Genomic DNA, 15,430 nt, shown 5'->3' on the forward strand with positions numbered 1-15,430 from the left:
CAAACCTATGACCTCTACCACCTAGAAGGAGAGGGGCAGAAGGTACATGGAGACACTACCGCCTAAAAATTAGCATCATGACCTGGAAATATTTTGTTGTTCATTGTCACTGGGTCAAACACCTGGAATTCCTTCCCTAACTATGAAAATAACTTCACCACACACTGCAGTCATTCAAAAAGGCAGCTTATCATCACTTTTCAAGGGCAATTAGGGATGAACAATAAATGCTGGCCTTGATGCCCATGTCTCATGAATGAATAAAACAAAATTGCTTTATTGGAGCAGTGCAAACATGCTGGTACATGCAGTGGTAGAACACAGGGCTGCTACTGTTTCATCATCAGCATGTTCTTGGCCTTCTTCCGGAGAAGAACCAAAAGGAAGCTGATCTCCGAGAAATCATTGCAATTTGATCCAATTTTCTGAGAGTGGCAGTGGAAGCAGGATATCTCTGATCTTTGCCACAAAGTGCATGGTTTAAAACAACTGAATGATGGGTGGGAGCGAGTAAATGGAAAATTAATATGTAAAAATAATCCATCCCAGATGAACTTTAAAATTGTGATTATTTTATATTTGACAGGATTACATAGGGTTGATGGCACAGAAAGAGGGTATTCAGCCCAACCGCTCCATTCTGGTGTTGATGCTCCACTCGAGCCTCCTCCCATCTTTATTCATCTAAATCTATCATTGTAACCCTCTCTTCCCTTCTCCCTCATATGCTTGTCTAGATTCACCTTAAATGCATCTATACAGTAATATTCGCTTCAATCACTTGTTTCGACCTCAGCCTTTGTTATTTATTGAGCAAGCTAAATTCCAGAGGGAAACATGTCTTACTGATCATAACTTTTTTTTATATTTTGCAAGCAAGGGGAACACTACTAATCCCAGAAGCATAGACCCCAGTTACACTTTTAGGATTTTAATATTGGAAGATTTAATAACAAGAAGATAAGGAAACTTAAGCACGCAAGTTTAAAATGACACAGTTAAGCAGTGTTACAAAACATTCCCCCTAAAAAACCCACTTGGTCAAAACACAAAAGTAAACTACTTGGCAACAGCTCCCTCATAGATTTTTAACCATAAAAATCCATGGCAAAAACTGCTGCTGCTTTAAAGTATAACACACGACTACTCGCTCTCTTCCGCTCTGCTGTGGAACCGAAGGAAGTTCAGGAACAGAATGCTTTCTTAAAAAACAAATACTTTTCTGGCTTGAAACTGATGGCTGCTTCAAATTCACAACTTTTCTCAGCACAGAGCTGGCCTCAGGATATCTCTCCACACACACCCCCCCCATCCCCCACCCCTTGCCCCACTCCCAGACAGCCAACACAACTCAACTGGACATCTTTCCTTAAATATTCTTTTTGCATTTGATCTTGGATTGCATTGTTCTAAGAACCTCTCTAAACACAATTTTTTCCAAAATGTAAAAATCTTTCATGTCTTCCTATTGCCTCCACTTCCAGGTCAAATAAAATTTAATAACCTGCCCTTGTTTGCCTATGAAACCTTAAGTTGCAAAAGTCCCTTGTCACTTCTAAATTCCCTTAGAAATTTAACAATTGAAAAGTCAAGTTCCTAATTATCTTATAATGCAAATTTCCAACCCAGCCTATTTACTTGTACGTTCAACTTCCCCATAGCCTCTCATTATAAATGCACGCATATAGCACCTTTTTTATCTTCCATCGCTCGACCCCCACAGATGAGCTGTCTTTACTGACCTTTCCCCAGTTTAATTACACACACACACACACACACACACACACACACACACACACACACACACACACACACACACACACACACTCACACGTGCGCGCGATATGCCCAACCGCACTACACGCACCATCCGTTGCTGCACTCCCTGCGGTGGCCGGTGCACATTCGCACCAACCGTTTGGTTAGGAGATTGCTTCTGAATTCTCTATTAGATGTCTTGATTATCTTATATTGATTGCCTTAGTTGTGTCTGCCCCATAAATGAAAACATTTTTCCTGTATCCACTCTATAAAAATCTTTGATAATTTTAAAGACCTCTATTAGGTCAATCCTCAGTCACCTTTTTGCAAAAGAAAAGTGGCTTAGCTTGTCATTCTTTCCCGATATGTATACCCAAGTATTTCTGGTCTCATCCTTGTAAATCGTATCCAATGCCTCTGCTTTTTTTCTAATTATGGCTACCAGAAATGTAGCAGGACTCTTAAGTGTGGTCTAACCAAAGTTTATCATAACTTCCCTACTTTTCAGTTACATACCTATAGAAATAAAGCCTGTTTATGTTTTTATAAGGCCTTGCTAACTTGTGGTGTAATTTTTAGTGGTGGCATATTTGTACACCAAGATCCCTTTGTTTCTCTACCCCACCTAGACTTGCACATTCCAAGTAATAAGTGCCATCTTTTAGTTGAGATGCATATGTATCTCATCTTCGGCTTATTAAGGACTTCCCGCTGATATCCTTTTCACCATGTCAGATGATGTGATCAGAATTCCCTTTGTTAAAATCATTGGGTGTTCTAGTATTTGATTTGTTGAATGTTGCAAGCGTGTGCTCTCTTTCTCACACGCTCTTGTGCTCTGTCTTCTCAAAGCCGCAACTCATAAGATGGCAGTATTGGTTTGGTACATGTGTAAGGTTGGACTGTGTCACTAGCTAACTAGCTATGTACTTCCAAGAGGGAGGTGATGGACAGTAATAAGGATTCAATAAAAACAGAATTTTCCACACTCGTGTGTGAGTTGCTAAGTTCTTTCTTCTCTGCCGCCATTCCTAAGCAAGCCTTTACTATCAAAGACTAGGATTAACGAACTTGGAACACGTTATGTGGAACCTTAGTGGACTGTGGTTACCACACCACACAGTGCATTGACCCACTGAACCATTGGAGGGAGGATTTTCCTTCAAAGAAGTCACATTTGGTGAACATGCATTTTGTCAGATACTGCAGAGGCCTTATTACGTTCACAAATTGACGACACAAAAGACTGTAAGAGTTTAAATTACTTTTAATTCTTTCAAATTAGATGGGACATGTTGGAGAATTCCTCCATGGTTACTGTGATTGTTCATCCAGCACTAATATCTCTACTCCTGTCTTACACACGAGTGGTTCTTATAATGAGTTTTATTACATTGACTAGTAGCTGTATTTGATTTTTGCAACTGCTCCACAGTTTTATATTAAATGACAAGATGACGTGGAATTAATACAAACTGGTTCACGGGTACAAAATGATCATGTGTCACAAGAATGATAGCTCTCAGCTACCTGTGTGTCTGTGGGCTTCCTGCTGACTCGGGGTGTTCTGATCGCCAGGAAAACCTGACCTCCTTTGTTTCCAAGATGGAGCAACTGTCTGCAGACGTCCATGGATGCTTAAGCACCCGTTATTATGTACAAAGCTATATCATTTCTGTTTACTGTCACAGTTGCTGCATTAATTTGGATATTGTTGTCAGACATAGTCATTTTAATTTTAAAAGGTGAAAATACAACATCTGTTTAATCTTATCCACAAATCACTTGTCTGAATTCAATGATAAAGGGATAAAATAATATTGAAAACTATCTAGGTTGGACATTGTGACAATGTTTGTGTTTATTATAGCGTGAGTTCCCATTACAGGCTCTATCCCATTAGGCTAAATAAAATATTCAAAACTACCCCAAGATATAGAGAGAAAATCTTAGATAATTCAAAACAAAATCTACATTGTTTTCCACAGCAATCATCATTCCTAAAGTTTAAAACTAGAAAATTTGTGTGGACGTTTAGGATTATTCATCAGACGATGTTTGAAGATTTTGAAATTTCAATGGGCTGAGACAATGGTGACAAAATACAATCGATTAAACAAACTTATTTTTCAGCATTTACTCTTCTACAATGTAACCTCTGACTGACAGGCAATTTTGCTAGTTTTGCTACATTATGATTATGGCGAAAGGTTCAATGCGAAGTATGCTGATTATTTTACAACACTACTTGTTTGGTAAAATGAGGGAACTTTAAGATCTGTCTGGATGGAAGAACTAAAATGGATCCACTGGCCTTCCTTATTGGTGTCTATCATGTGATACATACAAAGGGAATGAATGAGAAGAAACTAATCCAATGTGACTCTGGAGCTGAATCAAAATGTTGCCCTGGTGATGTGTGAAATTACCTAGAGCTGATGTCCTTTAAAACACTGGGCAAAGATGTCCTCTTACATTTGTAAATGGTCTGCTTTTGAGACACAGCAAAGGTTGATTCTTAACCATAAACATAACAAGAAAACTGCAAAATGTACTGATAATTTCCAGAATTATTGGTTGATTTGGAAGTGCTCATGCAGAGCCAGAAGTTATATGGCTAGGGTTTGTGTATTTCCAGAGACAGTATCAGCTGTATGCAGTCGTTGGGAATTCAGAGAGCGGAGTCAGCTGTGTGGTAGTCTCAATTGAATTCTGAGTGCAAATGAGCCCATTGTGCAAAACTGTCCCAAATTTGCCATTACAACAAACTCTCGATGAATCAAATCCCAGGGGAACCGCCTTGAAATTCAGGTTATGCACAGCTTTGTGATAGCCATGGAGGCCCAATGTGCCACATGAATGCATCTTTATATTAGCCAAAATACCTATAGACAGGGTGCATTTAAAATGCTACATGTTGAGTCCTTACTGTGATGCAATAAACACCACCCTAATGCAGTGGTGTGAATGTGTGAAAAGGGAAAAAAAAAATCTTAATTCCATTTGTTCAGTGAAAGTGTAACTTTCTCTCAGGTTTTGCCAAACTTGCACACTTTGCACATTGCTTCACAGAGAAATCTTGGTTCGAAATGATGGCTTTCCAGTGTTTCATATTTGAACGCGCTTTAGGTCTAACCACTCTATTCTGATTGATCAGTGCAGTCACATGGTGGAAGAAGCTGGCTTGCGCCACGGAAGCACCTCTTTTGTGAAGGATTTTGCTGTTCTCCTTGCCAGTTCCAAACAAAAGTTTGGCTAAACCAAATTGGCCACTGAAATTTCTGCTACTCATGGGCATTGTTCTATGATTTTGCTATTCTGCCAGCAGAAATGGTTGATAACTTTGACACTGAGGGGAATTTCCTGTCATCAAAGTTGAGATTTCACTGAAATGGAAGGAATAGACAACTTATAGCCGATCAGCTGGATCAGGTACTCCACGGCTGGGTTAGGAGGTAAATCGATCACTCAGTACCACTGGCAGAATCATGCTCCCTGTTAACTACGCAGCTGTCAATCTGTATCCTCCTCATTATTAACAACAATTAATTAAGTAATGGAAGGATACGGATTGACACGAGTATTTGAACTTCTGGTTCGATATCAGAAAAATCCAGCATGAAAGAATGTCATTCTTCCTGTTAGCTAATCGCATCAAGAAATAATGAAGCAGCTAAAAATGGTTTGACCTATGACACTGTCCTGAGCAACATACCCTCTTTTTTTTGTGGTGCCTGGGTGATTCATTTAATTGGACCACTTAGAGGAAACATTAGTTCTGAGGAGCTCCTGCAACAATGTCCTGGGGTGGAAGTAATTGACCTGCTACAAACCACAACCATTTCCTTTGTGCTAGGCATGAAATTTTTCTCCTGATTCCTGTTGGCTTCTGTTTTTCTAAGGCTCCTTGATGTCACACTCAGTCAAATGCTGCTTTGATAATAAGGATAGTCAGTCTTACCCTACCTCTAGAATTCAGCTCTTTTGTCCATATTTGGAACAAGTCTGTAATGAGATTTGAAGCAGAGTTGTTCTGGCGGAACCCAAACTGAGTGTCGGTGAGCCAGTTGTTGGTCAGCAAGTACAATCGACAATACGTTCTATCACTTTGCTGATGATTGAGTGTAGGCCAATGGGGCAGTAATTGACCAAATTGGATTTGTTCTGCTTGTGGACAGGACATTTCCGGGCAATTTTCTACCTTGTTGGGTAGATGCCAGTGTTGCAGCTGTACTGGAATGGTTTGACTATAAGTGTGGTTAGTTCTGGAGCACAATTCTGCAACATTACAGCCTGGATATTGCCAGGACCCATATTCCTTGCTTTATTTGTTGCACTCTGCCGTTTCTTGATTTCACATGGAGTGAATTGAGTTGGCTGAAACTGGCTTCTGTGATGGCGGCGTCGCCAGATAGGGGCCCAGATGAATCATCCAGCCGGCACTTCTGGCTGAAAATGTTTGCAAATGTTTCAGCCTTGTCTTCTGCTCGCTCTGCTATCATGGGCATATTCATGGAGTCTCTTCCTCCCAATAGTTTAATTGTCCTCCACCATTTGCAACTGTATGTGGCAGGACTGCAGACCTTTGATCTGATCTGTTGATTCTGAAATTGCTTAGCTCTGTCTGTAGCATGCTGCTTCCAAAGTTTACCATGCATGTAGTCCTGTGCTGTAGCTTCACCACATTGGGACCTCATTTATTGGTATGCATGGTGCTGTTCCTGGAATGCTCTCCTGTACTCCTTATTGAAACAAGGTTGGTCTCCTGACTTGATGGTAGTGGTAGAGTGAGGGATGTGCCAGGCATGAGATTACAGATGGTGGTGGAATACAATTCTGATGCAGCTGATGATGTCTCTTTGAGCTGCTAGTTCTCTGCTGAATCTATTTCATTTAGCATGCTTGTAGTGCCACACAACACAATGGAGCGTGAAGACATAGGACAGTGCAGTGATTACTCCTGCCATTACTGTCATGGACAGATGCATCTATGACCGGTAGATTGGTAAGGATGAGCTTGTTTCTTGATGGGTCTCTGGAGACTGCTCTCCCAATTTTGACACAAGTCCCCAGATGTTACTGAGAAGAACTGTCATGTCCAACTCGGGTGTCTTGGTCAATGTGGGGTAGATATCTAGTTTTATTTTTGTACATTGTTGCCATGGTCTGGTACAACTGAATGGCTCAATTCACAGGACACTTGGGAGTCAACCATATTGCTGTGCCTCTGGAGTTACATAGGCTAGATAGAGTAAAAACAGCAGATTCCCTTTCCTCAAGGAACCAGATGGGTTTTTAATGACAATCCAGTAGTTACATGCTAGCTTTTTATTTCAAATTTATTTAATTAACTGAATTTAAATCTCTCAGCTGCCGTGGTGGGATTTAAACTCATGTCTTTGGATTATTTGCCCATGCTTCTGAATTACTAGCCCATTAACTTAACCATTATGCTGCTGTTCCTGGTTCTTGTTAAATTGTCCCTTTCTTTTCCTCCTTCCCTCAGCATGCCCCCGGTGTGCCTAAGATCCTGGTTGGGAATCGTCTTCACTTGGCCTTTAAGCGGCAGGTGTCAACAGAACAAGCTCAGGCTTACGCTGAACGGCAAGGCATGACGTTCTTTGAAGTTAGCCCTTTGTGCAATTTTAACATCATTGAGTCATTCACAGAACTGGCAAGGATTGTGCTCATGCGGCATGGAATGGACAGACTCTGGAGGCCAAACCGAGGTATGGATTTTATTTAATGCTGTTAAGTCTGAGAAATGTATTTTTTCTCTCAAAACTTGCAGGATCTGGAGGGTCAGCTCCAAAATGAAACATTTTTAAACCTGAACATAAATACAAGAACTTTGACTTTTTTTTCATTTGTAATTTGTTGTATCTAATGCAAGCTGAGAACAGCACACAACAGGATGGAAAGTACTATCTTCCAGGGGTCTCCATCATAAGTTCCATTCCCCTTTCCCTGGGTGCACAGTCAGGCTAGATGTCGGTAGCCTGTTGGCTCAGAACGATACTTCAGACTTCAGAAACTTCAAGGCAGCTTACTTGCACTCATGCAGCATTGCCTGATTTCCTCCTCGTTCCCACCAGAGCCATAACTTTCTTCATTGCCTCTTGATTAGATTTGTCCAATAGTAGTCTTACTGACTGTGGCTTGTGCTGCACTGTCTTGCTTACTCATCATCCCATTGTCAATAAGCTACACTGGCTGAGAGAGCATATTTGAGGATAAGTATTCATTTTGCTCCATCCCTGCTGCCGCTCCTTTTGAAATCTTAATTGTCTATCACTCCCCTGATGCCTTCCATTAGCTCAAAATAGCTAAAACTGTTAACTACTGGAGGATTACCCTGGAAAATGAAGGTAACTGTGAGTTTCTTTTCTTCTGCTGTCTGCTTAGATTCTTAGACTGGTTGAAAATCATATTCAGCCATAGTCTATTCTTGATTGACATGATACTAGCAATCTCCTGTGCTCCTTTTTCTAAAAAAAAGATGATGCAGAAGAGTTGTGATGAAAGGTTTCTTATTCTGAAATTAATATTTCTGAAGCTGAAATGCAGCCCTGTATTTCAGCAGAGAATAATCCACAGTGAAGTTTCAAGTAGGGAAAAACATATGTTTGAAAATTAACCAGTGTGTGAATTATAAGCCGTTATGTGCATAATCAGCATTTTAAGATGAGTTCAAATTTTTTCTTTGGTACCTTTCAGTTCTTATAAACCTCCTGACCTCGACTCCTTCAGCCTCCCTGTTTGTCATCTCCGGCTAAATCTCGAGAGGAGCAGATCCTTGCTATCTTTTTTTTTCTTGTTTTCTTTCCCACATTCAGTCTGTCGCTAAAATTACGTTCTTTCACATATATAGGATTGGCTACCTCTACCCCACATTTCTCACTAATCTGTACTTTTATCATCTCAAAGCATAATTTATTCAAAGCTACTCCTACTGGCTTTTGTCCTGCACAACTTCAAAGCACTGCAGCCAGGATCCCTTCCTCATGCAGTCAGATTCTCTCATCTTTCCCTGTCTCTGCCCAGCTTCACTGACTCCCAGTGGCTCCATTAGCAAATTCAAGACCCTTGTCTCCCTTTTCCATAACCATGGCCACATTTGTTTGTCTCTCCAGCACTGGCTGTCTATTCCATCCCTACATTCTTTCAGTTGTAATTCTCAAAATCACTTTGACCCTGTTTTTTTGTCTTCAGTGCTTCCCCCTTCCCCCACCCACACCCAATCTTTTTTCTTTCTTATCCCTCTGTTTTCCTTCATCTCTACAAGACCCATCATATTATGCTTTTTATATGAAGTTGTTCATGTGTCTTATAGTTACCTTGTTTACAAGTTAGTGTGTAGAGAATTAGTAACTGACAGCATATATGAAAGTCATGAATTTTTTAAAACAATGTTTTTGTCATTGATCCATTTAACCATTTTGATCAACTGAGTGTTTTTTGGAAAGTCCATCATGAGTATATAACACTATAATCTACAAAAGCTGTGGGATTCAGTCAGGATTTATTATAACTAATTTTAGTGAACTAGCACTCCCCAAGGAGGGGACATACGTATGTATTGCCCATGTAATTAACAATCTTGAAGGGAGTTAGCAATTTGAGGGTCAACTTGTCCAGTAATTTAATTTCTATCTGATTCACTCAAAAATGTTTAGACTAGATAAATGTGGCATGAAGTATCAGACCTCAATATAATTGGCTCACTACAGGGTAGAGAATATTGAGCCATTAGCTATGCTGTCAGATCAGTCCAAAACATCAGATTGAATGTCTGTTCCACTAGACAGGAAACCTAGCTTTGGAATGTATAGTGTACTGCCACCATCTGGTGTATGTCCTAATGAACTACACACCATACTTTGACATTTTACAGTGATTCCTGTTTAAACCACACTAGAATTGCAGTTAACTCTCCAGGTGACAGTTATCATCCTGAAACATTTTTTTTCTATTTTATGGTGGATATTCATATGGTTAGGGCAATAAGCACTCCACTCAATTTCAAGACTTGCATTTTTCATTCTATTGTCAACGATGAAAAGGTTTCTGGTTCCCAAACCCACTTCCAAGGAGAGGCCAGCCACTCTGGAATTTTCATAGAGGTGCCCCTGTAATTGACTTAGAGGCAGGTTCCCTCTCCTTTTAATGGTGTCAGGTGGGCTCTCAAAACTGGAGGGCCAATCAAAGGCCGTAAAGCTTGGGAGGAGTTGCAGGCTGGCTTTCTTAAACTTTCTTTAACTGACTTTAACTTCCTTAAAACTTCAGATAGAAAACATACATTAACCAGGCCACCACTACGGGGGTGATGGGAATCCCTCCACAGTGCTGGCTTTGGCTGCAGCAGCACCCAGGTTGGCAGAGAGCCTCTAGGCCTGCCTGGAACACTGCCCCCTGGCCTAAAACTGGATGCTCACCTACAAGCAGTTAAGCTGCAACCCCCCCCCCCCCCCACCCACCGGTCAGGTTGGGAAACTGGAGGTCAATTGGGAAAGTCCCTGTCGGCCTCCTCTAAGTACCCTTAACAAGGCTTTGAACAAGCCTAGGTGGCTTACCCACCTTTTGATGGTGGCTAGCCGTGCCAACTCCAAACCTGGCAAAAACAGCCAGCATTGGGAATGTACTATACGCCTCCAAACCATCAGGGGGAGATAGAGGAGCAGATATGTAGGCAAATCTCAGAAGTGTAAAAATAATAGGGTAATAATAGTAAGGGATTTCAACCTCCCCAATATTAACAAGGACAGTCTTAGTGTGGAAGGCTTAGAGGAGGCGGAATTCTTAAAGTGCATCTAGGAGAGCTTTTTGAGCCAGCACATAGAAAGTCCTACAAGAAAAGGGGCGATACTAGACCTAATCTTAGGGAATGAAGCCGGGCAAGTGGTAGAAGTGTCAGTGGGGGAATGTTTCGGGCATAGTGACCATAACTCTGTAAGATTTAAGGTAGTTATGGAAAAGGACAAAGATGGACCAGAAATAAAGGGCCTGAATTGGGGGAAGGCCAATTTCAATGTGATAAGACAGGATCTGGCCAAAGTGGACTGGGAGCATTTACTTGTAGGAAAGTCCACATCAGACCAATGGGAGTCATTCAAAAAGGAAACAGTGAGAGTTCAGGACCAACGTGTTCCCATAAAGGTGAAGGGAAGGACCAACAAGTCCGGGGAACCCTGGATGTCAAGGGATATAGAGGATTGGAGAAGGGGAAAAAAAAAAGCAGATACAGAGGGATGAAAACAGCAGAAGCCCTTGAAGCATATAGAAAGTGTAGGGGGGTACTTAAGTAATTAGGAGAGCGAAGAGGGGGCATGAAAAAGCACTGGCGGGCAAGATAAAGGAAAATCCCAAGGCATTTTACAAATATATTAAGGGCAAGAGGATAACTGGGGAAAGAGTAGGGCATGTTAGAGACCAAAGTGGCAATCAGTGCATGGAGCCAGAGGATGTAGGTGAAGTTTTGGATGCTTTATTTACTTTTCATCTGTGTTGGCTATGGAGAAGGATGATGTAGGTGTAGAAATCAGGGAAGGAGACTGTGATATACTTGGACAAATTAGTATTGTAAGGAAGGTGGTATTAGTGGTTTTAGTGGGCTGAAAAGTGGATAAATCCCCAGGCCAAGATGAGATATATCCCATGCTGTTATGTGAGGAGGAAATTGCAAGGGCTCTGACACTAATTTTCAAATCCCCTCTGGCCACAGGAGAGGTGCTGGAGGATAGCGAATGTGATACCATTATTCAAGAAGGGTAGTAGGGATGAACCAGGTCATTACAGATCAGTGAGTCTAACATCAGTGGTAGGGAAACTATTGGAAAAATTGATGGACAGGATTAATTTCCACTTGGAGAGGCAGGGATTAATCAGGGATGGTCAGCATGGCTTTGTCAGGGGGAGATCATGTCTAACAAATTTGATTGAATTTTTTGAGGAGGTGACTAGTTGTGTAGATGAGGGTAGTGCAGTTGATGTAGTCTACATGGACTTCAGTAAGGCTGTTGACGAGGTCCCGCATGGGAGAATGGTCAAGATGGTCAGAGCCCATGGGATCCAGGGCAATTTGGTAAATTGGGTCCAAAATTGGCTTTGTGACAGGAGGCAGAGGGTGATGGTCGAAGGTTGTTTTTGTGATTGGAAGCCTGTGATGAGTGGTGTACCGCAAGGATCGGTGCTGGGACCCTTGCTGTTTGCAGTGTACATTAATGATTTAGACATGATTATAGGAGGTATGATCAGTAAGTTCACAAATGACATGAAAATTGGTGGTGTCGTAAATAGTGAGGAGGAAAACCTTAGATTACAGGATGATATAGGTGGGCTAGTAAGATGGGCAGAGCAGTGGCAAATGGAATTTAATCCTGAGAAATGTGAGGTGATGCATTTTGGGAGGACTAACACAGCAAAGGAATACACAATGAATGGTAGGACCCTAAGAAGTACAGAGGATCAGAGGACCTTTGTGTACATGTCCATAGATCCCTGAAGGCAGCAAAACGGGTAGATAAGGTGGTTAAGAAGGCATATTGGATACTTGCCTTTATTAGCTGAGGCATAGAATATAAGAGCAGGGAGGTTATGTTGGAGCTGTATAAAATGCTAGTTAGGCCACAGCTGGAGTACTTTGTGCAGTTCTGGTCGCTGCACTATAGGAAGGATGTGATTGCACTGGAGAGGTTGCGGGGGAGATTCACCAGGATGTTGCCTGGGCTGGAGTGTTTCTGCTATGAAGAGTGACTGGATAGGCCAGGGGTTGTTTTCCATAGAGCAGTGAAGGCTGAGGGGGTCCTGATAGAGGTATACAAAATTATGAGGGGCATAGATAGGGTAGATAGGAAGAAACTTTTCCCCTTAGCAGAGGTGTCAGTAACCAGGGAGCATAGATTTAAGGTAAGGGGCAGGAGGCTTAGAGGGGATTTGAGGAAAATGGGATTAGAATAGATAGGCGCTTGATGGCCGGCACAGACATGAGTTGAAGGGCCTGTTTCTGTGCTGTATGACTCTGACTCCAAGAAGAAAAGGGTGTTATTTGGTTGGCAAGTCAACTCTGATTGTCTGAAGCATTGCCATGGAGAAAGCAAGGGGGAACTGTGGGCTCCCCAAGTTCCTGGGTAATTGAAAATAGACATAAATTGGGAGAGATGCTAATTACCTTAACCATATGAACATCTACTGTAAAATAGAAAAAATGTTTCGGAATGATAACTGTCACCTGGGGAGTTAACTGCAATTCTAGTATAGCTGAAACAGGAGTCACTGAAATGTCAAAGTATGGTGTGCTGTTCATTAGGACAATACACCAGATGGTGGCAGTACACTATACATTCCAAAGCTAGGTTTCTCTGTCTAGTAGAGCAGACTTTTGCCTTTTGTTTGTAGAGAACGATCCTTGCTTATGAAGGTATATCGTCTTACTATTCCCAGATAAGTAATTTTTAAACTTTTTTTTCAAACAGTGCTGAGCCTACAGGATCTCTGTTGCCGAGCCATTGTTTCATGCACACCTGTACATCTAGTGGACAAACTGCCCCTTCCTGTTACCTTAAAGAGTCACCTTAAGTCTTTTTCAATGGCCAATGGACTGAATGCCAGGATGATGCATGGACGTTCCTACTCTCTCACTGCTAATGGTAGCAAACAAAACAGTCTGAAGAAATCCAAGATCATTCGTCCTTCCCAAAGTCCAACACAGAGCTGCAGTCGAAACAGCTGCAAAATCTCTTAGCTGAATCTAAACATGAGAAAGGAAAGTGAAATCTGATCACTACATATGCAGCCATGACAAGCCGTTGTTTCAGCTGTTCCAGTGAGAGAACTTCTTCGACAATGATATTTGCAAAGGGCCCATAAACTGTAGGTTCAAAGTTTGCACAAAGGAATGAGAAATTATGCTGCTAATTTAAACAGTGATTGTGAAAGGCATGATGGGGATCTCAGTTTCCCTGTTGAGTGTTTCAACTGAGGCAAGGGCAAGAGTTTGTTTCATGATAGCTCTGTCAAAACTATGTCCATTTTTGTGTGAGCCAGACAACGGTGTTGTCTCTGATTGTTTTAAGTAATTTGGAAGAATTAAGCATGTGTGATGTTGCTGAGTATTTAAATTGATATTGGGAGTTGGAATTTTAACTGCAATGTATGCTATACTGTATGTTGTTTAAAACATTCTTAAATATTGCAGTCAGAACATGGATCCTGCTAGCAGTTGAAGGATCACTTTCTAGGAATATGGTTTGCCATGACAACTTGCAGACATCTATAAGATAACCTTCAAATTTTTATGTAAAAATCCATATGCTGAAAAATATTATGGACAATTTTTATGTTAATCCATTTCCAAGTTGCTCTGGTGGTTGTTAACTGTTGTGAATTAATATGACTTCAGTGATTTGTAAATATAATTTTCCTTGTGGGACAACAGTTTGTTTTGTACAAAAACAAAAAAAAAACACTACAAAGTATAATACTAAGGGAATAGAAATGCCAAAGATGATGATGGTGGAAATGTTAACAGTATGGCGGATGAAGATTTATGAATCAATTATCCATAATGTTTTGTAATTAAAACACTTTGTTTGAAAAAAAAATTCTGGGCAGAAGCATAATTTGTAATGATTTTAAGTGTGCCTATTTTGTAAAAATTGACATCTGGCCTAAGTTTTTCATTCATAATGCTGATGGTGACCCACTTATTTCAGTGGGTCACTGGTTGCATGGTGGTTTTCATAAACAAGATGCTTCTATTGTAAAGAGTAAAGATGCAGTTGCTTTTTAAATATTTAAATCTTGATGAAATGTAAAAAGATTTCAAGAGTGGAGCGACTGTCCTGAAGTTCCTGTGCTGGATTCTGAACCACAGTATCTATGTTTGCATTCCAAGCCTGAGCCTTAACTCATAGTCCACCCCTGATAGTTCTCAATGGGAAAGATATGTCAGTTTCTGATCAAGTGCCAAAGCGAAGGCAGAAGAGGCCTGCCAGAACTAATCACACCTACAAAAGTGCACCTGATATCAGTCAGTTTTAATATGTTGATGTTGTCAATACCTGTGGAAAAATTCAACCTCTTTGATCCATCCCGACTTCCACGTTTAAGCATTTTCTCTAGTGACAGTTGGAATTGGGGGTGGTTGGGGAGGAGGGGGGGGGGTCTTGTTTCTTCTTAATTATCTGGACAAGATCGTTATGCAAACTAAAGTAAAAACTCTTTTAATTTTTAAATTGACTAAAGGCTTTCAAGGCAGATCACTACAATGTTAAAATGTATAGAATTATTTTGCATCTTAATTTGTAATAAAGATGTATGTATCAGTATCCACTGAACTTCTGTATAAAACCAATTCTCAACCATTTACCACTGAGCCACCAAGTATGATAAGCTTATTGCTTGCAGGGCCATCATAAATGCATGTATTTCAATGTTGCATATCAGAGTGTGCTTTATACAATAACTTCCTATGACACAGCCACAACCCATATATGAATTATGAAGTGTGCCCTTCTAACTGTTTCAAGGTTTCTGGTATAGTATCTAGTGACAGGATTGAGTTCTGTGTTGTCTTGGTTAATCAAATTTGGGTCCCATGTACATTTTCTGTCACCAATGTTGGACCCAAACAAAATACTCAGCTTATTTGAATCTTATTCTTTATTTGAAA

At 40.8% G+C, this 15,430-nt stretch overlaps 1 protein-coding gene across 2 annotated transcripts in view; it reads left to right on the forward strand.

The window, feature by feature from the left end:
* Positions 1 to 14,278, forward strand: part of LOC121293937 (ras-related protein Rab-40B) — a 76,420-nt gene extending 62,142 nt beyond the window's left edge. For both annotated transcript variants that reach the window (XM_041217415.1, XM_041217414.1), the window contains 2 exons: positions 7,268 to 7,490; positions 13,233 to 14,278. In XM_041217415.1, coding sequence (XP_041073349.1) covers positions 7,268 to 7,490; positions 13,233 to 13,501 — 492 coding nt within the window. In that variant the 3' untranslated portion in view covers positions 13,502 to 14,278. The remainder of the gene's footprint in view (positions 1 to 7,267; positions 7,491 to 13,232) is intronic.
* The last annotated feature ends 1,152 nt before the right edge of the window (positions 14,279 to 15,430 follow it).

Source organism: Carcharodon carcharias, chromosome 22 (genome assembly GCF_017639515.1).
Source record: "Carcharodon carcharias isolate sCarCar2 chromosome 22, sCarCar2.pri, whole genome shotgun sequence".
In the NCBI taxonomy this organism is placed as follows: domain Eukaryota; kingdom Metazoa; phylum Chordata; class Chondrichthyes; order Lamniformes; family Lamnidae; genus Carcharodon; species Carcharodon carcharias.